This window comes from Oryx dammah, unplaced genomic scaffold (assembly GCF_014754425.2).
Source record: "Oryx dammah isolate SB20612 unplaced genomic scaffold, SCBI_Odam_1.1 HiC_scaffold_22, whole genome shotgun sequence".
NCBI classification, from domain to species: domain Eukaryota; kingdom Metazoa; phylum Chordata; class Mammalia; order Artiodactyla; family Bovidae; genus Oryx; species Oryx dammah.
The window spans coordinates 24,370,997-24,397,111 of NW_024070206.1; the positions used below are offsets into that span (position 1 = coordinate 24,370,997).

General features: G+C 39.2%; 1 protein-coding gene across 2 annotated transcripts in view; it reads left to right on the plus strand.

Annotated features, from left to right (window-relative positions):
- MYOM1 (myomesin 1) overlaps positions 1–26,115 on the plus strand; it is a 123,713-nt gene that overhangs the window by 12,365 nt on the left and 85,233 nt on the right. For both annotated transcript variants that reach the window (XM_040264678.1, XM_040264677.1), the window contains exons 3-8: positions 9,502–9,639; positions 12,776–13,007; positions 13,805–13,962; positions 22,687–22,779; positions 25,232–25,320; positions 25,435–25,497. In XM_040264678.1, the coding sequence (XP_040120612.1) occupies positions 9,502–9,639; positions 12,776–13,007; positions 13,805–13,962; positions 22,687–22,779; positions 25,232–25,320; positions 25,435–25,497 (773 nt within the window). The remainder of the gene's footprint in view (positions 1–9,501; positions 9,640–12,775; positions 13,008–13,804; positions 13,963–22,686; positions 22,780–25,231; positions 25,321–25,434; positions 25,498–26,115) is intronic.

The following is a 26,115-nucleotide window of genomic DNA, read 5'->3' on the forward strand; positions in this document are numbered from 1 at the left end:
CTTGTACGTCTATGTTAAAATTTTTCCTAAATATTTTATTCTTTTTGATGGAATTGTGAGTGAAGTTGTCTTAATTTTATTTTTTCATTGTTCACTGCTAGTAAACAGAGGTGTAATTGATTTTTGTGCTTTGATTCTGTATCATGTGACCTTGCTGAACTCATTTATTAGCATTAGCATGTGTGTGTGTGTATATTCCTTAGCATTTTCTATATACACAGTTATAGTAACTAAAGTTAGACTTGCTTTCCAATTTTTCAGTTTAACTAATTGCCTCGACTATTCTTCACTGTGCTGTAAACGTCAGTACAATATTGAATAGAAGTGGCAACAGCAAGTATCATAGCCTTGTTCCCCATCTTAGGAAGAAAGGATTTAGTTTTTTTACTGTTAGATATGATACTAGTTATAGATTTTTCATTGACGGCCTTTATCAGATTGAGGAAGTTCCCTTCTATTCCTATTTAGTCGAGAATTTTTTAACATGAAAGAAAGCTGAATTTTGTCAAAATTTTTTTGCACCTCTTGAGATGATAATGTGGTTTTTGTTCTTTATTCTCTTAATATGGTGTATTACACTAATTTATTTTCAGATATTAAATCAACCTTGCATCCCTGGGCTAAATTCTGCTTGGTTTTATATGTTGCTGGATTCAGTTTACTGATATTTTGTGAAGGATTTTTGTGCCTATGTGTAAGAGGGATATTGGTTTGTAGTTTTTAAAAAAATTATAATGTCTTTGGCTTTGATATCAGCTGATACTGGCCTTATAGAAAAATTGGGAAGTGTTTCCTTCTCTTCTGTTTTTTTTTTAAATATGGAAATGATTGGTTTGTTTCTTCCTTAAATAGTTCACGTAATTTGTCAATGAAACCATTTAGGCCTGGGCTATCCATTGTGCATGGATTTTTTAAAATATTTATTTATTTATTTGGCTGTGTTGGGTCTTAGTTGTGGTACATGGGCTCTCTACTGTGTGGAATTAGTTGCTCCACAGCATGTGGGATCTCAGTTCCCTGACCAGGGATGGAATCTGGGCCCCCTGCATTGCAAGACAGATTCTTAACCCGTGGACCAGCTGGAAAGTCCTTGTGCATAGATAAATTACTAATTCAATTTCCTTATTTGTTATTGATCTGTTATGATTTTTAATTTCTTCTTGAGTTAGTTTTGGTTATTTAAATCTTTATGGGAATTTTTCCATTCATTTAAGTCATCTAATTTTTTGGCATAAATGCATTTATCATGTTTCCTTGTGATATATGAAAGATTTGCTTTAGCATTTCTTGTAAGGCAGGTCTGCTAGCAATGAATTCTCTCTTTGTCAATGTCTTTACTTTGTTTTCAGTTTTGAGTAGTGATTTTGCTGGATATAAAACTCTTGATTTAGTTTTTCCCCCAGCACTTAAATATATCATATGAATGTCTTCTGGGATGTATAGTTTCTGATGTGAAATCAGTCATTAATACCTTGTTCCCTTGTATGTGATGAATCATTTTACTCTTGCTACTTTCTAGATTTCTCTCTGGCTTTGGCTTTCAACAGTTTGACTATGATATGTCTACATGTGTATTTCTTTGGGAGTATCATCAGTCAGTTCAGTTCAGTCACTCAGTCGTGTCCGACTCTTTGTGATGCCATGAATCGCAGCACACCAGGCCTCCCTGTCCATCACCATCTTCCGGAGTTCACTCAGACTCACGTCCATCGAGTCTGTGATGCCATCCAGCCATCTCATCCTCTGTCATCCCCTTCTCCTCCTGCCCCGAATCCCTCCCAGCATCAGAGTCTTTTCCAATGAGTCAACTCTTCACATGAGGTGGCCAGAGTACTGGAGTTTCAGCTTTAGCATCATTCCTTCCAAAGAAATCCCAGGGCTGATCTCCTTCCGAATGGATTGACTGGATCTCCTTGCAGTCCAAGGGACTCTCAAGAGTCTTCTCCAACACCACAGTTCAAAAGCATCAATTCTTTGGCTCTCAGCCTTCTTCACAGTCCAACTCTCACATCCATACATGACCACAGGAAAAACCATAGCCTTGACTAGATGGACCTTAGTCGACAAAGTAATGTCTCTGCTTTTGAATATGCTATCTAGGTTGGTCATAACTTTTCTTCCAAGGAGTAAGTGTCTTTTAATTTCATCATACTTGGGTAGGTTGAGCATCTTGGATTCACAGAGTACTATTTTTACACAAATTTGGGGAATTTTAAGGAAGCAACAGTTAGAACTGGACATGGAACAACAGACTGATTCCAAATAGGAAAAGAAGTACGTCAAGGCTGTATATTGTCACCCTGCTTATTTAACTTATATGCAGAGTACATCATGAGAAACACTGGGCTGAAAGAAGCACAAGCTGGAATCAAGATTGCCAGGAGAAATATCAATAACCTCAGATATGCAGATGACACCACCCTTATGGCAGAAAGTGAAGAGGAACTAAAAGGCCTCTTGATGAGAGTGAAAAAGTTGGCTTAAAGCTCAACATTCAGAAAACGAAGATCATGGCATCTGGTCCCATCACTTCATGGGAAATAGATGGGGAAACAGTGGAAACAGTGTCAGACTTCATTTTTTGGGGCTCCAAAATTACTGCAGATGGTGATTGCAGCCATGAAATTAAAAGATGCTTACTCCTTGGAAGGAAAGTTATGACCAACCTAGGCAGCATATTCAAAAGCAGAGACATTACTTTGCCAACAAAGGTCCGTCTAGTCAAGGCTATGGTTTTTCCAGTGGTCATGTATGAATGTGAGAGTTGGACTATAAAGAAAGCTGAGCGCAGAAGAATTGATGCTTTTGAACTGTGGTGTTGGAGAAGACTCTTGAGAGTCCCTTGGACTGCAAGGAGATCCAACCAGTCTATTCTAAAGATCGGTCCTGGGTGTTCTTTGGAAGGATTGATGCTAAAGCTGAAACTCCAGTCCTTTGGCCACCTCATGCGAAGAGTTGACTCATTGGAAAAGACTGTGATGCTGGGAGGGATTGGGGGCAGGAGGAGAAGGGGACGACAGAGGGTGAGATGGCTGGATGGCATCACCGACTCTATAGGAGTTTGGGTGAACTCCGGGAGTTGGTGATGGACAGGGAGCCCTGGTGCACTGCAATTCATGGGGTCACAAAGATTGGACACGACTGAACGACTGAACTGAACTGAACTGAAGCCATTATTTCTTCAAATATTTTTTCCTGCCCTTTCTCTCTTTCTCCTCTTTCTGGTACTACCATTACTCATATAGTGGTATATTTGATGTTATCTGACAACATATTTTTTCTTCATTCTTTTTCTGTTTATTTTTTTCTTTAGATTAGATAGCTTCTATCTTCAGCTTACCTGATTATTTTATTCTCTTATATAAAATCTTTTGGGTCCCTTTAATAACTTTTTCATTTAAGTTATTGTACTTTTAAACTCCAGAATATCCATTTGACCTTATTTCACAATTCCTATCTTTTTGTTGATATTCTTTCTTTTTGAGTCATTATTATAATACTTCCCTTTAATTATTTAAACATGGTTTCCTTAATTAGCCTTTGAATATAGTTCCTTATTTTTGAACATATTTCTAATTACTGTTTTGAAGTCTTTGTCTGCTAAATCCAATATTAGGGTGCACTTGGAGACAATTTTTATTTACTGCTTTTTTCTTCTAGCATGCATCACACTCTCCTATTTCTTCTCATGTCTCGTCATTATTTTGTTGTTGAAAATAGGGCATAATAGATAACATATGGCAATAATTCTGGATTCCGAATTTTCCCCAAATGTGTTGCTGCTGTGTTTTGTTTAATTACTTGCCTAAACACATTTATAGACTCTTGTTTACCCGGCACTGTTACTGCTGATGTCTTTGTTTAGTGTTTTAAAAAATTATTCTTATTTTTAAGCCTGAATTCATAGGGATCACTTGGTATTTGCATAGATTAATGACCAGTCAATGAATGGTCAGACATCTGTTCTCAAACATCTCAAGACAGTAAAGCTTTCATCCTCTGACAATAGATCTGTGTGTCTGGGTGTATGTGTTGGGGAGCATATTTGAAGTCCAGGTCATTTTAAAATGTGTATGCCCTGGATTTGTTTGCCTCTAGACTCTCTTGTCCCTTCTCTGCACACACAGGCTTACAGTCAGCCAGTCATATGTGGATAACCTGAGTCCTTTCCAGTTTTTTCTATTCAAGCACATGGAGAGAGCTTATGAAGGCCCCCATCATGGTCTTATTTTTCAAATCTTCCTGTTATATCTCTGAGTGATCTGCCCATCTGCTGCTTGTTCCAACCATGACTGAATCCTAAGACTGACTGAGCTGCTGGTCTTCCCCTGTTTGTTTGATACTTAGATGGCTAGTGTTACTCACAGTGTTGCTGGTTGTGGAGTTTTATCATGCTCTGCTCCAAATCAGCCCCTCTGACAGTGAATATTAAGAGTTTCTCACCTTTTCCCACCTTAGTAGAACTACTTTATAGATTGAGCTGGGGGTGGGTGGGAAAGAACTAGACAAGCATGTCACACAACTCCAACTATTCAGACTTGAAGCTCAGTATTTTTTCATGAATAGTCACGTATCAGTGTAGTGTGTGCCTGTACTTGATTCTCAGAGGCCTGAATGGGTTGGTTTTGACAATTGTATCCAGTTTTATCGTTGCTTTTTTGGAGAGAGGAACTGCTGAACTATTCACTCCACCATACTGGAAGTCCCACCTCTGCATTGGTCATTCTTAGTAGCTCCTCGGCTGATTCTGATGTGAAGTCAGGGTTGAGAATCACAGAGATCTGGTATGGTTACAGGAGGTTGGATCTTGATTTCACCTCATTCAGTAAACACTTACTGAACACTATCAGGCACTGGACACAGTGCTGAGGATATAAATCTAACTTTTAGGCCATCCCTCTCCTTGAATAGTCATAGGAATGGGACAGACAGAGAAGGAAATCAATAATGTACTGTAATCATGAGCATACGTGGGTGGGTGGTGCTGGGTTTGGGAGCAGTGTCAGCAAAAGACAAAGCCTATAGGTCATCATTTTTTTCTAGAACATGCTGATAAGTTGTCATACTTTTTTCAGAAAGTAATATAGCCATTAAGTAGATCCATACTTAACATAAGCAGGCATAGTTACTCATCCTGAGGAACTAGGACAATTTTTCACAATTACATGAAATTACAATGATTATAAATATGACTTTGAAGAACTAGCATTTGACTTCATGTAAAGTTTAATGAGTTTCTTAATGCTTTATTTCTAATTGGACTGTGATGATTTCATAACCTGTATGTTTTGTGCTGTGCTACTCACTCAGTTGCATTCGACTTTTTGCGAGATATGAATAAATTCAGAAATAGCTAATCAACATCAGAGTCATTATGGGCAGTGTGACATGTTGTGGTTTCCGAAGTGGGAAGTCCATGAAGGCAAGCCAAGGAAGTGTAGGAAGATATATTAGCACTTCTGTATTTAAAAAGATTAAATTTGGCCCTGAACATTTTTCTGTTGGTTGAAATTTCATAAAGTGAGAATATTTATTCAGCAGTATATGTATAAAATCTATAAATAGACAGACAGATATAGGTGACATGATTAAACATGTTTGGATTGAGAAGACTCAGACACGAAGTTGAAGGCCACTGGTATAGAGGAAAGAACACTAACCCACATGGGTGCTGGTCCTAGTTCACCTACCGACTTGCTGGGTGAACCTGGGCAAGTTACAAAGACACTCTAGGTCTTCTACATCTATAAAGCAAGGAGGGTGGTGTAAATGTCGCTGAGATCTCTTCCAGTCCAGTGATTCTATAGTAGTTTTGTTCTTGCTTTTCCTGTCAAGAATAATTATGAAGTTGTATGAGCAGAAGGTTATGTTGTTGTTGTTCAGTATTTGAACTGGATGAAGTGCAAGTTTATTTCTGAGTCCCTGGAACATTTCTAGAGAGAGCTTTCTCCTGGGCTACATCCCTTCTCTGTGGTGCTGCTGGTAATAGATGTGATGATGTCAAACAAACCATGATATATCCTTAAATTCTACTAACTTTAGGCATATTAACAGAGGACATGCCATACTTAGTAGTAGAGTAGGTAGATGTACCTAGACATAGTTACAGATGCGTGGGTGCACGTACACACACAAATCAATCCTTACCTATAATTTCAAAACTTGCCTGAGTTTCAGGGACTTCCCAGGTGGCTCAGTGGTAAAGAATCCACCTGCCAATGCAGGAGACATGGGTTTGATCCCTGGGTCAGGAAGATCCCCTGCAGAAGGCAATGACAACCCACTGGAGTATTCTTGCCTGGAAAGTCCCATGGACAGAGGAGCCTGGAGGGCTACAGTTCATAGGGTCGCAGAGTCAGACACGACTTAGCAACTAACACAATAGCTTATTTTCACTGCCTTCATAAATTGAAATTCAGAAAGAATCAAGATTTAAGACCTAAAGAACATTAAATATAGTTTTAATAGTTAAAAGACCACCTTGATCCATACATACCAAACTTCAAGTGTCTACTCAGAAACTGGCTTTTGAGACAGGATTATTTTCAAAATTTAGATGCAACTAAAAGCCCAAGAGGTTAGCAAGCCTTTATTTAGCTCTTTGATGTAACTTCAAAGAAATTCAAATTTAAAAAAGAAATTTAAATTTTACATTTTCTATTGAACTCCTTTAAAGACATTATTTGACTTTAAAATTTGATAGAGTAAGATGTTAGGTTTCCATTTTCTTGGGAAAGAACAATTGATAGCTTTTCTTCACATAATTAGTTACATAGTCAGTAACTTAGTTTCTTAAAACTTCATTGAGTTTTAAACTCAATCAGATGAAGATGTCTTAGACATCTTTGATAAATGAATTAACATTACCAAATAGTCTGTTAGCACAGTATTTTAACATTTAATCCTAAATACACTCTTCTTGTTAGCTTGAAGAAATTTTAGAGAGAAAGTAAATGTTTGACATCTTCTAAGTACTTTGGATTTTCTAAATAATACTATATAATATATAAAATCACAGTCCTTTTATGAAGTCTTTTGTTCCAAATGAAATATGACATAAAAACTAATGATAGTCCCATATATCTTTACTATAAAGTTCAACTATTAAAAATTGTCTGCTGTGATTTACCTGCGAGAATAGAATAATCACATTCTGGCACATTGTATGTAACAAATGCTTCGTTTGAAAGATTTATCTTAAAGGAAAAAATGACTAAAAAAAAGGAACAACAATATAACAAAAAGAATGACAAATCATGACTTTTATTAAAGGATAATTGATTTACAGAATTTTGTTGTTTTCTGTCAAATATCAGCATGAATCAACCGTAGTTATACATATGTCCCCTTTTAATATAAGCAAACATTGAAAATATGCTCATGAGGATATGAGTGTAGAGAGTAGAATGAAAATAAATAGTAAAAAGAGCAAAAATAGAGAAATGAGAAAAATTAGAAAATGCAAATGTTCTATAAGTAGAAAAAAAGAAGCTCAAACTCCATAATTAGTTTTATTTTGTATAGTAATGGAATTAAAGGAGTGATGGAAAATACCACTTTAAACTTAGACCTGTATTAGCACAGCCTGTACTTTGTAACTCACTAAGGGTTTAGAATGCAATCATTTTGCTGTTGCTTGGAACAGCCACCCAGGAACAAATTTCACTAACCCTTCCAACTGGTAACCAATCCACAAGCTTGAATTCAAGGTTCTAACCTTTAGTGTTAATGCTGATCATAGAACAAGAACTACATATTCACCCTGGGGGAGGGGCGGTTAGTGGGGGAGGAAGAGGTCTGTAATTTCCATGCTACCCCTCCACTTCAGGAATTAAAGCCAGTAGCCCACCATATACTCCCAGGTCCAGAATCACTGTACTCCAAGGGCTTTCTACCGAGGGCTTTCTAGAAGCCCAAGAGTTCTGTGTTGCTTGCTTAGCAGAGGATGTTTATTTGTATTATTGTGTATCCATTTTGTACTATGTATATGCACTGTCTTCTTTTGATCTAAGTAATCCCTGCTTTTCCTAATGTTTTTTAAAGATTGAGAAACAATCAAGGTTTGGACTCTGGAAGGTTTTTTCTGTTTTAACCAGGCAGCTTGGTTTTCCCATGCCACACCATTCACATACTTCATTTTCTTTTCAAATTTTCTCGACACTAGGGACCTTTTTTAAAATATGTATTTTTTATTTTTAATTGGAGGGTAATTGCTTTACAATATTGTGATGGTTTCATACATCAACATGAGTCAGCCATAGGTATATATCCCCTCCCCCTTGAACCTCCCTCCTACTTTCTTCCCCACCCCAACCCTCTTGGTTGTCACAGAGCACTAGCCTTGGGTTCCCTGCATCATACAGCAAACTCCCCTGGCTACCTGTTTTACATATGGTAACATGTATGTTTCAATGCTATTCTCTCAAATCATCCCACCCTCTCCTTTCCTCTCTGTGTCCAAAATTCTGTCCTTTTTGTGCGTGTCCTTTGCTGTCGTGTGCATAGGATCATCCCTACCATCTTTCTAGATTTCATATATTAGAGATCTTTTTAATATTAATTTTCAATTTCAGAATCAATTCAAGTCTATAGAAAAATTGCAAAGGTCATACAGAGAGTTTCTGTATGATTTCTTATTGTGACTTTCTGTCATTACAATGGAGATGAGAGACCTTTAACCTGAGTCCATGGATTGACTTCAGACAGTCCACAAACTCCTGGAATTTATGCCAAATTCTGCATTTGAATGAAAATGCACTTCATTTCATCCAGGAACTATATAGATTAAGATTGTACTTTTAATGTCATCAATCCTTTTCTCTAGGTGCAATCTCAGTTGTCTTGTTTCCCACTCTAACACATTTTTTGCTTTATTAGAACAATAGCTGACTCCAAGCATCACAGGCACCAGTGTGCATGGGTGGATTTTTGTGTGTACTACAGCATTATCAAAAGGTTCTTTATCAAATCTGTAATTTTCCGAGTAACTTGATGCTGTGTATTCATCTAAAATATATTAATTCTGTTGTTTAATGAGCTCAATGTTCTTTCAAATGGAGTCTGCTACATTATACAAAAACCTGAAGTTCAACCTCAACGCCCTGCTTCAGAATTGCCTGGGCTCTCGATACAGAAAATTTGCTTTATTTTTGTTTATCAATCCTCTGAAAGCATTTGGATGCACAATGTATCCAAACTATTCATGTAGGCTGCCTACATTTCCAACATAAACTTAACAGCAAAGATTATTCAGAAACATTACCAAAGCACAGCTGCTTTCCCCTGAAACTTTAATGAGAAAAAGCCATGAAATTACCACAGACCTATTTTTCTTATGTCTGGATAGAGTGCATTATGTGAGGTCATTTTCACTCTATTTTAGTTCTAAAGATAGAAGATAATTATAACATTAGCCATCTAGGAGTCTATGCAACACTCCTAAATTTAAAACTTCTAAACATTTTTTAAATTATTGACTAACATTAGGGTGTTTTTTGTCAGACTTACAGATTCCAGTCTGATGTTAGATTATTCATCCAAGTTGAGCCCCCAAACAAAGAGAGCCAAGAAGAGCCTTCTCTCTGGAGAGGAGAAAGAAAATCTGCCAAGTGACTACATGGTGCCTATTTTCTCAGGACGGTATGTATGGATTCTCTCCCTGGATCTGATTTTTAGAAAGTGGAGAGAGACTTCCCTGGTGGAACTATTTAAAATTAAGACCCCATGCTCCCAATGCAGAGGACATGGGTTTGATCCCTGGTCAAGGGACTAAATCTCACATGCTGCAATTAAGAGTTTGCATGCAACAGTGAAGATCGGGGATCCTGCATACCGCAACTAAGACCCAGTGCAGACAAGTTAATTAATTAATTAATTAATTTTAAAAAGAAGTGGGGAATAAATGTTTTCAGGTAGTAATAATAATATCAGCTATCATTTACTGAGCATTTACTTTGTACTGGTTGAGAAAGGTCTGAGAACCTCGGAACTGTGCATAGTGGGAGATGTGATCATTGTAAAAATGTTTGCCATTACATAGGATGGCTGTATGACAACAGAGATTATGATTAGAGACTTATTTCTAATGATGTAACTAGTTGAAACTAGAAGCAGAGTATTGAATGCTAGTGATTGGACACTGTATACAGTTGCTATAGTTAGGGCACAAAGAAAGGTTAAAACTATAAAATATTGGGTGAACTAAAAGAAAAAAATCAAATGATACATTTAGGTAAATTGGTTGCCAGTGTGGTTTTAATTATTATTCATTAAGAAGAAAAAAAATCCTTAGATAACGTAGACTAACTAAAAGCATTGCAGGCATAGCTTGAATGCCTGGCTTATATTTGTTAAATATAGAATAGATTACTATTTATTTTGAGATAAAATTCAAACAAGATAATCACTAAGTCACAAGTCTATGTAATGCCAAATTTATGTTTATAATATAAACAGTTTTGAATGATAATATATACAAAGAAATCTTGAACAGAGACTTGTCTAAGACACCAAATTAAAGTTTAACAGAGACTTTCTGAGCCTTTCCTGTTTATTTTCCTTTGAATAGACATTATTCACAAAGCTAATGTGATGTTCAAAACAAGGTTGCCCTCTCCGGGCAAAAGCTATCAGGAAAATCAGTAGGCAATAACTCATGATTTTTGGTGACCTACTTCTGTTTCCCTGCATTTTCTCTTCCCATCGCTTTTTGATGATTCCTTTCCCAATTGTCTCAGAGGCTGATGTCATAATTGCTGCAAACCTATTTAGGAAAGGGATAAACAATATTCTGTTTTTAGCCTTTTATTTTATATCTTTGATTTTTTTATATCTGATTTTTCAAATGGAACTTTATAGACAAACAGGCTTATATTGTAAAGTATGCTTGCCCAGACTCAGCTTCTTCACAGTTGGTTTAATAGCACTCATATTCCTTTTAGGAGATGACTAGATTGGAGGAGAAAAATATTTAATTTTGTGCTTTAAAAAAAAAATCATTTAAAAGTCGTGTCAGCTTAGCATTAACCTATATGGCACAACTCTCCACATGTGTGGGCACAAAATGAAGCTTCTCACTCTCTCCAGCTTCTTCCTGCCCTATTCTCACCAAACCATTTTGTTCCTTCCAAACCAGTGTCAAGAATTATTTACAGAATAAGCTGTGATAGATGAAAGTTTGAAAAAAAAATTTATATTCTAGGTTTTATTTCCAGTTCTTCATTTTTTGTATGGAGCCATCTCCTATATTCTATTACTATGAAGATAACACTTCATAATGATGTTCATTAACATCTAAGAGAACGAGAAAGTAATGAACATTTGTTGAGTACCTGTTGTTTGCTGGAAATCATTGTAAGTGCATTATATATAAACAATCCTTCTAAGTCCTCCATTCAGCCCTGGAGAGGTATTAGTATGTCAGTTTTTTGCACAAGGAAATCAAGGCACTGTAATGGTTGAGTTGAGAGTCCCGCTAGGACTGGAAAATGCAAATATAGTACATTTTTGGAGAATATGATTTCTTCTGGATGGCACTTGAAAATTCCACTTCTTACAGTCTAGGTAGGGCTTCCCAGGTGACACTAGTGGTAAAGATCCCGGCTGTCAATGCAGGAGACATAAAAGACATGGGTTTGATCCCTGGTTGGGAAGATCCCCTGAAGGAGGGCACAGCAACCCACTCGGGTGTTCTTGCCTGGACAGGGGAGCCTGGTGGGCTATAGTCCATAGGGTTGCAGAGAGTCAAAGAAGACTGAAGCGACTTGGCACACGTGCACGGTCTAAGTAGAGCTAACTTTATGTCAGCAACAGGTTTTAAATTGAGATAGAGGATTGGAAAGGTTTTAAATTTATTTAAAAATTTCAGTAGTGTGCTTTTGATGTTAGCATCATATTCTTGCTCTTATACCCAGATTATAGCAGGGTTATCGCTGACATGCACATATGCACTTACTTAAAGGCAAATGTCCCTGCTGTTCTAGGTCAAAAATATATTTTAAAGTGTACTTGAGTTTTCCTAATTGCAGTTGCCGCCCTCTCCCCCACCCCCAACCTCCGTGTCCTGTGGCATGTGGGATCTTCCTGGACCAGGGGTCAAACCCATGTCCCCTGCATTGGCAGGCTGATTCTTATCCACTGTACCACCAGGAAAGTCCCGCATAACCTTTATTATTTTGGAAAGGAAACTGCTAGGCATAAGGATCACACATACATTTATAGCTTATTTATGTGTGCAGCAGCTCTGGGTAATGCATTCCGTCATCTGAGTTACAGAATCCAGATAAAGCACACTAGTCATAAATCAGGATCCCAGTCACACAACTGTCTGTCATTTTACAATGCTGTCTTCTCTAGAAGGAAGTCATAAATTAATATTTTATTACAGACTAAACTGTGTTTATACACACTAAGGAAACCAAGTAAATGATATTGGGCAAGTTATCTTACTTCTCTGTGCCTTGTTACCATATGTCTAAAGTAGAAAGGATACAATTTACTTCAAAGGGTTGTTGTGGGGGAAAATGAGATAATTTATGCAAACAGCACTTGGTAGAGCACCCTGGCCACAATAGGTATTACTATCGTCGTCATCATTTGTTAAGGTGACGGTCACATCCATGTGTGAAGAGTTAGCTCCTATGGGCCAGTGTTTTGTATGTCAGGTTTTCCTTGGGCACAGTGTACATCTGAGGTCTGGTGCTTTGAACTTGGCAAAATTGGGCAATCTTATCACTGACATCCACAATAACCATATTTTGCTTTTATTTTATTTTAGCCAAGTGCATGTCAGTGGAATTACAGACACAGAAGAGCAAAGAATTAAAGAAGCTGCTGCTTATATAGCCCAGAGGAATCTCCTTGCTAGTGAGGAAGGCGTAACAGCCAGCAAGCAGTCCTCAGTATCTAAGCAGTCCGTGTCCACGCTTCACCAGGAAGAGGCCTTTGAGAAGAAGTCAAGGAAAGTTGCCATTCGAGAAAAGGCGGAACAGCTGTCACTGAAAAAAACGGTAAGAAAAGACAATTTAACATAACTTACAAAAGTATAAGTGCCACCACTACATATAAAATGGGCTTCCCTGGTGGATCAGATGGTAAAGAACCTGCCTGCAATGCAGGAGACCTGGGTTCAATCCCTGGGTTGGGAAGATCCCCTGGAGGAGGGCATGGCAACCCACACCAGTATTCTTGCCTGGAGAATCCTGTGGACAGAGAAGCTAATAAGGACCTACTGTAGAGCACAGGGAACCCTACTTAATACTCAGTAATGATCTATATGGGACTAGAATCTAAAAGTGTTTACATGTATGTGTATAACTGATTCACTTTGCTGTGCAGCAGCAACTAATACAGCATTGTAAATCAACTAGACTGCAATAAAAATTAATCTTAAAAAAGTAGAAATGTATGTAACATTGTGCATGTGAGTAATAAAGATTAATTAGTTTCAAATGAAGAAATCTGTGGTCTTGTGGAGAAATAAGAAAAAAAGGGGGAAAGACATCAAAATGTATAGTTCAAAGAAAGACAGACTTTATAGTTTTAAAGTCTGTGAAATTTTAGGTTCTATAGAAATTAAAGTTCTTGAGAACCTTAAGAAATTTACCTTTGGAAAGTACAATATGTTGCTCAGGCTTAGAATATTAAAAATTAAGTGATATATCTATTTTTTAAAAGGGATAAGGGGAGTTCGTTTGCTCCAAATACCAGAGTAAGACTCCAAATGAAAAAATGATCATTTTGATTTCTACATTTCATTTTTGTAGCACATGTTACTTTGATTTCATGTCTTGATAATTTTTTTCAGTTAGAAGAAACTGAGGCATTTCATAAAAAGTTGAATGAAGATAATCTTCTCCATGCTCCTGAATTTGTCATTAAACCTCGTTCCCATACTGTTTGGGAGAAAGAAAATGTAAAATTACACTGCTCTGTAGCCGGCTGGCCAGCACCTCGTCTCACATGGTACGCTATCTTTTTGAAAGCTTCTCATAGAATTGATTACTCAAAGTTAATTTTAAATCCTGTGAAAACATGTGGATTTATGAACATGCAAGAGTCAGTGAAAGCATCTGTAAGTTCGAGTAAATTTTTTTAAATAGTGAAGAAAGAACACATGCATGGAAGGAAGAATGATTTTGTATCCATTATAATTTATTATGATACTTTATAGTCCTCTTATACAAATGGGTCTTTATCTTATATAAAGTGTTAAAATTTAGTCAGTATATTTATTTGGTAACATTTTGTGATGAAAAGCAATGCCACCTTTTAGAGAAATAAAGCCCAGAGGGCTTCATCTCTAGTCCTTATGTGAGCTGAGGTCCTAGTTTCTAAAGCCAAATAAAGAAGGGGATGGGATGGGGATCTATTTCTAATATGAGGTCTGAAGAAACTTTCATTCCATAAAGAAGAAACTCCCCCTTTTTTCCGTCCATTATATATCCTATTGCAATTGTCAGTGACTTGGTAACCACTAAAATCAGAACTCATATGGCATGAATGTCTGCCATGGAAAGCAGGAATCTGAAGAGGATTGTAAGCCAGTTTTAAAAGGTGTTTTCCGTCTTATTCTACAATGTGGGTATTTTGCATGCTGCTTTCTTACTCTTAGGAGTGTGGTAAATGCCGTGTGTCGCAGTATAAACACTGCAGAGAATGGCACTGTTGCCCACAGGGAACCAGCTCCTTCTCCCTTTTCTGTCATTTCTAATGTTGTTTGGACACCTGATTTACATAACGGAGGCTGACAAGATAAACCCCTACCAAAGGTTATTCTTAAGGAGCAAGTGGTGAGGTTTGTTTTTTTTTTTTTTTAATTCACCTATAATATCAACCTGCCTGTGACCAAACTGGATTTACATACAGTTTTTCTTGTACATAAAATTTCCCAGGGTTCTTGAGTTTGAAAGTGAGAGAATGAAAAACAAAGCCAGTTATTACCAAGATAAATAATTTATAGTAAACAAAGATGAGACGTGTAAGAACATATTTCAGTGAAAATGAAGTTTAAAAAAATCAATTTCCAAGCTTTAAAAGTGTGAGTATACTATCATAATCTGGGCTTCCCTGGTGGCTCAGTTGGTAAAGAATCCGCCTGCAATGCGGGAGACCTGGGTTCAATCCCTGCGTTGGGAAGATCTCTTGGAGAAAGAAATGGCAACCCACTCCAGTGTTCCGGACTATACAGTCCATGGGGTTGGAAAGAGCTGGACACGACTGACAAACATAGTAAGCTAGGAATCTGTTCATCTTTACCCCCTGCCTTTGTCTCTGCCTATTGGGTTGCATAGATTGGCCTATAAAAGGGACATTTCCTCTTAAAAACTGATTACTTTTTACCTCAGAAAAAATTCAAACTTTCCTGTAGAAATTCATAAAGAGGAACTTCCCCAGCAGTCCAGTGATTAAGACTCTGCCTTCCAAAACAGGGGATGGGGGTTCGATCCCTGGTTGAGGAGCTAAGATCCCAGAAGTTGTGTGGTGTGGCAAAAAAAAAAAGAAAAAAGAAAAACATAAAGAATAACAAATTTTTAGCTCCAAGAAATATTACTTGATGAGTAAAAAAATTCCTCATGTTTCATGAATTAAAATGTACTACTGGTAAATGAATACTTGGAGTCTTTAAGTAGATATATTTATTACACAGTGTCTTATCTCTGTTTTCCTGATTTTTAAACATCAGAGTTAAAGATGACTTTCAAAAGAATACAAAGTGATCTCTAGGAGATAAACATTAATTTCTTAAGCATTTACTTATTCTGTGAGATACACAGTCACTAGAATACAAACATGCCATGTACCACTGATGTCACTAAGCCAGGGTGATGAGGTTCCACAAAGGCAGAGCTCAAATTCCACTGGAGATTGAACTCCTCACATGGTGTTCTTGGGCTGAAAAGGGAGTAATTTAAAAACAAACAAAAAGATATAAACTCCACTGAAAAAATATGAGATGACTAAACTTGGCAACTCTTAAAATTCCAGTCAAATTTAAAAATAGAAATACGGTCAGTTTTTAGTTATCCTCACTAATGGGGCTGGGAGTATGATTAACCCCTCAAATCTTTCATGTTTGGCTTTGAAATATTTATTTCCTTAACATGTGAATTTTATGGCATCAGGGCTCATTTTAATCAAAGACAAAAGCACAGAGACAAGATTTGTCTCAGGAAGGACTGGTAGGCTGTTCGTTGACTGGGACAAGCCTTCTCTAGTTCCTGCACCCTCTTCGGTGCTTGCAGAACACAAATCAATGCTGTTCAGAAACTCTTCCAGGAGGGACGAATCAAAGCACTTCACACAAAGCCCTGTTGCCTTACAAGTCAAGTGTGAAGTAAATATGAAAACAAAAGAATCAGTGGACCAGTAAGAAAATAGTTCACCTTCCTTTAGCAAGCAAGGTTTGCCCCTGGATAAAGCTGAAATTTGGAAAATCAGCTAGCAGATAGCTAAGAACTGGCTCTGGCAATAGCTAAGGTCAGGTTTTGTGGGGCAGGAGGGTTATACAATTTGAGGAACATCCTTTATAAAAAAAGGTTATAAAGTTAGTCACATGCATTCCATAAGGAGACCTGTGCTGATGAGAGACCCTGCAACTTCAACTTCACTAGTTTCAAGGTAAATCCACCTCTGGGAGTAAATTTCATGTGGGATTAATATATTAATACCTTCCTGGGTGTATTGCCTTTTAAAAAATAATCATTGAATGAAGCTCTAATTTACTTTGCAAGCTGCTGGTCCAGATTACACAATCTTCAGTGAGCATCCTCCCCCTCAGTGAACAGAGAACCCACAACTCAAGTGAGAACCAAGATGTTGGTAATTAATTTGCTGGCCTTGATGTCTCTTTGGTACCGAGCTGCCACCTCCTGGGCCTGACTCTGAGTACAAGTATGAGAGAAACCATTGAGAATGACCTTCCTGAAGAGAAGAAGGTCAAGTACAGAAACAAGTTTCCAATGCTGCTGAGGGCAGTTGTGCTGTCTCCCCTTGAGCCTTTAGGTCCTAAGCCACATCTTTCCAAGTCATGTGTGCCCTGGGTCTGACTCCCGAAGACTCCTTTCCAAGGAACGTTCAGTTCCAGGTTTCCACTGGCACCCTCAGGCCGTGGAAATCCCTGAGGCTGAACAAATGATATCAACATGCTGCAGCTGCCCTTCAGCCAGCCCCTGCATACTGACTAAATCTGGATGGAGTCTAGAGCATACCTGGAGAGTGCTTACTGACAGGCAGGCCCATCACTCATCACCATCACTCATCATGGCCAGGTGCAGAGATGCTGAGCAGCACTGCCCTATTCCCAGTTCACCTTCAGAGCAGAAGGAAGCCTGTGGGCCCTGGGTGCAGGAGAAAAGTTAGTTGCAGAAGACACAGCAGTGAAGCTGGCCATCCAGAAGGAGGGCTAGCCAACAGAGAAGGAGAAATATATATGTGGTGAAAAACCAGTTGTTTAATTTAATAGGTTATATTTATATAATAACTTGTTAATAGGCAGTATACTGTTGTAAAGGGGGGAGGAAAAGCATTTATGCTTGTATCTTTATTACTTGCATAAAGAAGCTCTGGAAGGACATATAAAACCTAAGGAGAACAGTTAGCTATGGGGAGAAGCTGGGCAGAAGGCAGACAGTTGTGAGAAAAGAGAATGTTCCCTGGGCACCCCTACATTTTCTGATTCTTGGATCATATGCTCGCATTGCCTGGTCAGATTGTAAGAAGCTATATGAAATAGGGGAGAAAAGTTCTCTTTAAAAGAAAGATAATTAAATTAGTTGTACCCCCTCTTTTTTTAAAGAGCCAGATTTAATTGCATTTTGATCCCAAAGTCTAGATTGATTTTTGTCAGTGGAAATTGGGATTATATGATCTGCAAGGAGCCTCACGCCAACTCCTGGAACAATGTATTGTTATTATCACGTAACGCTCATGTGTTCACACACTCAGTGTCCTTGTTTTCGGATTTATATGTGGATCCTGGGCTACAGCCCATAGAGTTGCAAAGAGTCAAATGCGACTGGAGCAACTTAGCACCTGGGTTAGATCCTCAGGCAAGACACTTAAAAGACATATCTGAAATTCTTCACATTATCCCTGAAGTCACTGCCACTTCAGGGTTAGTGTGAAGATAGACACTTAAAGAAACTTGTCATTGAACATGATCATAGTTCAAAACCTAAGGATAATAGTATGAGAAATGTATTTTAGGAAGAGTCTGGAGATTTGGAAAAGTCTTATTTTATTTTTGCAAATTAGGAGAATTCATAAATTCCATAGTAGAATTAATGCATGAATTTTTTTACAAGATTAGAGTTATTCACAATGTATTTAAATTTAGCAATTACTGCCATATTATTGTAGGAAAACAACCTGCATTTAAAATATTAAAAATTGTTTATAATTACTTTTGAACTATAAGGGTTTGAGATTTTATTTTAGATTTTTCTTATTTACATCCAAATTCTATGCTAATAGAAGAGTTAGCTCTCAGCTAATTGGTTTTTAAAGTGAGTAATGGCTGTTTGTTCAAAACAATAGGGTTGCATTCTAACCACACTTTTGAGGGAAGGGGATTCAACATGCTAGAGATCATTTTGGCAGCATTATTTGCTGACAGAGAAAAGTTAGAGTGAAGTCCTTTTGTTTGACCACATTTTACACTGCCAAAGAGCTTTCACTGTAACCCCTTGTTATCAAATTCAGCCTAGTATCCAGACAGACATTTGTTTGGGGAAATTAAGTGTATATTTTACATACATATATGAAGAATATTATTCTAGAAATAATGTGTAACAGAAGTTCATTAACTAGTTGTTCATACACTTTACTTGAAAATGACGTGGAAAAGGGTGTACATCTAAATACTCACAAGAATTTCAGAAACCTGATAAATAGTCCCAGGGTGTAGATTACTCTCTAAAATTAGCCGATGAGTAGCCAGTTTGGAATTTCACTTTCCAGAAATAACAAGCTGTGAAGTGTACACAGAGCAGGCCTCAAATTCTCCTTCTCTGCTCTGATTTGATACTGAAGACAGTCAATCACAAGTGGCTCTGAACCCGAGTGCCTCACAAGGTGAATTCCTTGGAGAAGAGACTTGAATAGCTTCCTCATTTAATCCTTGTGTGCTGCTTTAAAACAGGCGCTTCTTACACTGACATATAGAGTCCCAGTGGAGAGAAAATGTGTGTGTGTGTGTGTGTGTGTGTGTGTGAGAGAGAGAGAGAGAGAGAGAAAGAGAGAGAGAGCGAGAGAGAAATCTATTTCAAGCAGTCACATTAGAAAACTGAGGGAAAGGCATTGAGATACTAAGTCACACAGGACTGGAGTAGCAGTCCCCAGACTCTGGGATCTAAAGCCTGATGATCTGAGGTGGTGCTGATGTAATAATAACAGATAAATAAAGTGAACAATAAATGTAATGTGCTTGAATCATCCTGAAACCATCCTCCGCCCCCTGGTTTGTGGAAAAATTTTCTTCCATGAAACTGGTCCCAGGTGCTGAAAAGGTTGGGGACTGCTGGACTGAAGGACAAGGAAGGTAAAGCAAGCCTAAGAACTGCAAATGCTATTTTAATGCAAACTTTATGGAAATATGAACATCATTTTTGGTCAGAAGCCAAATCAAGTGTCACTCAGTTGTTTGGTCAAGTGGCACCAGCCACACACCTTTGGTGTGTTTTTTATATCTTCTTATGTTGAGAAGAAATACTGAAAATACCCCAGCACAAAGAAAACTGAGCAAAACGAAGCTTCTGAGTCGGGTGTGAAATGACCTAAACCGATTCAGTCAGGAGAACATGCTCATGATTAATGTGTTCGGCCCTGTCATTCATCCAGACTAGGAATGTTCCAAATTAAGAGCAGGCAGCAGATTGCTTTTTACAGCCCATCTCTGATCAAACAGTCCTGTCTGCCTGGAGCCCTGTAGGGGGACAGCTGCCTGAGGCCGTTTGCGGACTGTCAGAAACAGCTAGGAGTGATTCCCAAGGGAGGGGCAGAAGGCTGTGCCCCTACACCTGCTACACAGCTGCGATTCCCAGTCCACTCTCTCATTTCACATCCAAGGAAACCAAGACAAACAGCCTCAGCATACCTTCTTCATCTGCACTAATTTTAAATTATCCATATCATGAAGGATGGATTTGTCAGAACTCTGTTCCTTTGCCAAAATTCAAGAAGCGCAATTGAATTTATGATGTTACCCAATGACTCTATTCAGTCCAATTTAATATACACTGCCTAATATTTTTCTGGGATGGCTGCTTCCTTGAGAGTGGGAATAGAAATCAATACGGATCAGACAGAATCCCCATCTTCAAGGCACTCATGGTTTAGCAGAAGTGACACTTACCCAACCATAATTTGATTAACGTTATACCTTCCCATTTGAACCAAGTAACACTGATGTGAAGAGGAGGGAATGATGTTGTGTGGAATTTCAGGGCAGAGATTATTGAAGTGGCATTTGATCAGAGCCTTGAAGGGTGAGTTGGAATTTTGCTAGGTGGAGAATGGTGTATTTTCTAAAGTGTAGAAAAGGGTGCATTTCAGGGACATAGGGCGTGAGTGTGAGTGTGTGTGTGTGTGTGTGTGTGTGTGTGTGTATACACAAGCTGGGGAGAGGAAAGAACTGGCTGAAGATTATTTCCTTTCTCTTTCCCTTTCTATAGCTTTCCTTGCTCCCAAATCTGCTTATAACCATGTCCAAACATCTGAAGAAATAAAATGCAGCTAAATAGAGAATGGGGCTTCCCCATTGGCTCAGTGGTAAAGAATCCACCTGCTAAGCAGGAGACTTGAGTTTGATCCCTGGGTCGGGATGATCCCCTAGAGAAGTTCATGGCAACACACTCCAGTATTCTTACCTGGAAAATCCCACGGACAGAGGAAGCTGGTGGGCTACAGTCCCTGCGGTGGCAAAGAGTTGGACATGACTTAGCGACTAAACAGTAACAACAAATAGAAAACAGTTGGAAAATTGAAGCATCCCATGTTGTCAGGAGCCAGACTGCCTGGGTTCAGATCCCAGCTCTGCTGTTTTAGCTGTTAAAGCTGGGGCAGGCTACTTAACCGTTCTGTGCCTGAGTTTTTTCATCTGGAGAATGATGTTAAAAGTAGTAGCAATGGGAATTCCCTGGTGGTCCAATGGCTGGGACTCTGAGCTCTCAATGCACGGGGCCGAGGTTCAATCCTTGGTTGGGGAGCTAGACCTAGACCTCGTGTGCCATAGCTAAAGATACTGTATGCTGCAACTAAGAGCCAGTGCAGCCAAGTAAAAAATGTATTTATATTCTTTAAAAAGTAACGCAACCTTATGTGATTGTTGTGAGGATTGAATTTACTAATCTAGACGTAAAGTACTCAGAGCCTTTCCCAACTCTCAGTAAATGCTCTGTTTCTGTTATGGTTATTAGCATTATTTGTGATGACTATGCACATGAAGTGGAATGTCTGAAAAGGAAACACAATTTAGCTCCCCTTTTGGGCAGAAAATGGCTTAAACAGAAAAGCTAGGTCCAGCACCATAGCTACTGGCTACTGAGAACATGAGGCTTCTTTGGTGGCTCAGACGGTAAAGAATCTTCCTGCCAGTGCGGGAGCTGCAAAAGACTTGGGTCCGATCCCTGGGTGGGGAAGCTCCCCTGGAGGAGGAAATGGCAACCCACTCCAGTATTCTTGCCTGGAGAGTCACATGGACAGAGGAGCCTGGCTGGCTACAGTCAATGGGGTTGCAAAGAGCTGGACACAACTGAATGACTGAGCACGCACTGAGAACATGAGGATGTGGTGATGAGTCAAGGTGGAGACCCAGGGGCCAGTGTCTCAGGAGGGGCCCCTCCAGGGAGCCCCTGCCTCTCAAGACTGAGCAGCTTCACCAGGAATCGGCAGTCAGTAAAAGGGACTCTTTTAGCTTCTGTTTATCAGTAGTTTTCTTTCATGACTGATATTCTAAGTTCTTCCAAGCTGAGAGCTATGTTTGCTCATGACAGAATAAAACAAACATAATGAGCTTTCCATGCAATGACAAGGTTTTGAACAATGTGCAGGAATGTCAGTGGGAAGGATGTTTTGCTTTCATCCTACACAGACAGCCAACAAAAAACCCACTCAAAGCCTTCCTCTCTGTTGTGTCAACAATGGTTGTCTTTCTTTTCATTTTCAAGTTCATCTATTGAAGTATAATATGTACACAAAATAGTGTGGTATGACATATAAATGTAGAATTTTGATTAATTTTTGTAGACCACCTACACCCAGGTAACAAGCACCAAAATCAAGAAACCAAACATTATCAACACCCAAGGGACCGCCTTCATCCCTGCCCCTTGCCCTGACTTCTAGCAGCGTTAATTGATCTTTTCTTGTTTTGTACTTTACGTAAAAACAATCATTATACTCTTTTGTATCTGGCTCTTTCTATTCAAAATTATGTACGCAAGATTCAAACACAAGGTTGTGAATGGCCAACTTCTTGAGTATAGTTTTTGTAATGGAGGAGGGAAGCACATTCATCAAGAAAGTTTATGATACTTGTAATGAATTTTATTTGCATTTATTGAGCAGACTCTGCTATTGACCTCTGTGCTATTTCTACAGATGTTTTTTCAAGAAGAACAATTGTGTGTGTGTTAATCATGAAGCTGTTTACACCTCAACTTACTTCACCTCATTTCCATTGTCTCATAGGTATAAAAACCAGGTGCCAATAAATGTCCAGGCACATCCTGGAAAGTATATCATCGAAAGTCGATATGGAATGCACACTCTGGAGATAAACGCGTAAGAAACATCACGGTCTGTGTATGTTGCTGACAATTGCTTGGTGGGGGGTTCTCCCCTCTTCCTCCCTACGCGGTGGTATCAGGATGGGGGACAGTCCCAAGTATTGCTTCTCTTGGTGCACACCTATGAGTGATAATCATGACATTCTTACCAAGCCCATGTTACTGCCCAAAGTGGTCTTTTGAATTTAGTCAAAGATGATGAGGAAAAATTCACTTGTATCTATTTAAACTTTTGCATGGGCTTCCCAGGGGCTCAGTTTTAAAGACTCCGCCTGCCAGTGCAGATGACTCAAGTACGATCCCTACCTTGGGAGGAAATGGCAATCCTCTCCAGTATTCTTGCTGAGAAAATCCCATAGACAGAAGAGCCTGACGGGCTACACAGATCTATTGGGTTGCAAAGAATCAGACACAACTGAGCAACGAAACAATCCTTTTATGTACTTTAGAGTTCTTCTCAGGTATTAGCAAGAAAAACCAGTTACAAAATAGGCATTTATATTCAGCTGTCTTCTCAGAGTCCCAAATCTGCACCAGCATTATACACATTTGCCTTTAATCAGTATAGGCCAATGAAGTTTGAGGTGGGTGACACTGAATGTAAGCTGGACCTAGAGAAGTTGTGTTTTCCTTCAGCTCACCAGAAACGGTGTGGAAACTATGTGCCCATTCTGTCAACCTGTAGATGGATGCAGGGCCTGACGTTGGGATATTTTTTAAAGCAAATCAACAGCAAAAATTTTAAAGCAGAATCCACACCAAAGTTTCTAGGTCTTCAAAGGTGTATCATGTCTCCTAATATGGTTTTGAAATCCAAGCCTCCTAATGTGGATGAAGAAGTTACACAAGCTCCCAGCATTTCTGGTTCAAATAAAATCATGACATGCTGCAAAGTCAAAGTAGAATTTAAGTCATTCTAATCTCAGGAGATATATAGCTTTCTCAGATCAGAGAGGTTGGCACAGGTCATACTCAGCTTCAAGCAGAAGCCTGGGATTATCACCAAATAGGGACCCCTTCCTAAAGACCCATCCATTCTGTCAGTTGGTGATTCATCCAAGTTGGCAGCGAGCTGTGTAGTTGCTTTATAGTTAAATATCTATGGAAGAAGCAACCATATTGACCCACCTGGGATTCTATTTATGTCTGTAAAATTTCAACAAGAACTAAAATGTCATCAATGAAACTAAAGAAGAACAGTGAAGAACACGAACCCTGGCAATGATAGAACAGCTTGCTTTGAAATTTTAGCCTGTTCATCTCTGCATGAGAGCCTTCTCTCTCCAAAGTGAAAGTGAAAGTCACTCAGTTGAGTCGACTCTTTGCTACTCCATGGACTGTAGCCCTCCAGGTCTCTCTGTCCATGGAATTCTCCAGGCCAGAATACTGGAGTGGGTAGCCATTCCCTTCTCCAGGGGATCTTCCCAACCCAGGGATTGAACCCAGGTCTCCCAAGACATCCCTGTGTCTGCATCATAACTTAAAGGAACTTCTGAATGGCACTTCTTGTATTATGTTGTGGGCCTGAACATTAGAATTGAGGGATAGATAACTTGTTTGTACTTTGAGGCTAAAACAGAACCACACATTAGACAAACCTAAATCAGTTTGGGCATCTATAAGGAGAGGCTGTTTCTTTGTCTCTCCATCACACTATAACAGCCAGACTGAAACCCATCCTGAGGGAGGCCCCTCCAGGTCTTACCTGCTACAAAGGTACATGACCAGACATTTTCTGCCCAGATACAACTTTAAACCAATTTTTCATCACACTGTTCATGCTCTATATACTCAACACTTCATTGGCTTTTATTTTTGGACATTTTAAATTAACTCAAGCTAGGGTCATAGTAGACTATAGCTGTTGGTAGGTAGATCTATTGGCCTGTGTAAAATCCCACAGGGAACTTGATTAGAAAGTGTAGCTTTGTCAAGAGTCCCAAACAGCTGTGTGTTAACCGATGACGTGCTGTGTGTCGTGTTAGCAAAGAGATCCTTGACAAAACAGTCAGGAGTTTTTCTGTAGAGATGGAACCCATGGGTACTGTGGCCTCAGCATACTACTCCATTTTACTTAAAGCAGGGGTCCCCAATCCCCCAGCTGAGGACCAGTACCTGTCCCGTTCCACAGTTGTTCGGATCGGGGTGGCACAGCAGAAGGTGAGCGGTGGGCAAGTGAACTAAGCTTCATCTGCCACTCCCCATCGCTTCCATTGCTGCCTGAACCAAGAGCCCCCTGCCTCTGTCTGTGCCCCGTCCCTGGAAAAATGGTCTTCCATGAAACTGGTCCCTGGTGCCAAAAAGGTTGAGGACCACTGACTTAAGGGACTTGAGCCTCCTTGGATTTTGTTATCCACGGGGATCCTGGAACCAGTCCCCTGCAGACACAGAGATAACTGTACCAGGAGTGTCACTGCACCAGGCACTCATCCCCTCCCTTTTTTCAGGTGTGATTTTGAAGACACGGCTCAGTACCGGGCCTCGGCGATGAATGCCAAAGGAGAAGTTTCAGCATATGCTTCCGTTGTGGTAAAGAGTAGGTTTGCCAGACTTGTTTCATTCACAGTGTATTTTAAAAAAATTTATTCTCACTGCTAACATATAAACAGGTCAAGAAGCAGTTGTCAAGAATTGCTGCTTTCTTTTCTAGGATACAAGGGAGAGTTTGATGACACTCGTTTCCATTCAGGGGCATCCACCTTGCCCCTCAGCTGTAAGTCTGAAAATATTTTTTCTGTGTCATCTCTGTACAATACTGTATAATAAGCTATTCCATAACACTGAAATAAAGGCAGGTATACTAAGTCGTTTCAGTTCTGTCCGACTCTTTGTGACCCATGGGCTATAGCCCACCAGGCTCCTCTGTCCATGGGATTCTCTGGGCAAGAATACTGGAGTGGGTTGCCATGCCTTCCTCCAGGGGATCTTCCCGACCCGGGTATGAAACTCATGTCCCTTCCGTCTCCTGCACTGGCAGATGGATTCTTTATCACTAGCGCCACCTGGGAAACCCAAAATAAATGCATAGTCTGTATTATAATATGTGATAGTATGTATGTAATGGGTTTCCAAAGTGGCACTAGTGGTAAAGAACCTGCCTGTCAGTGCAGGAGACATAAGAGATGTGGGTTCAATCCCTGGGTGGGGGAAGATCCCTAGGAGGAGGGCATGGCAACCCACTCCAGTATTTTTGCAAGAATCAGACATGACTGAAGTGATTTAGCACATGTACATTATACCTGTAGTTAGTTTAATTTTTTAAGATTCTTTGGCTACTGTATTCTCCTTCTGCTTATAATTGCTTTATTCTGGTTTCATAAAATCCTGGATG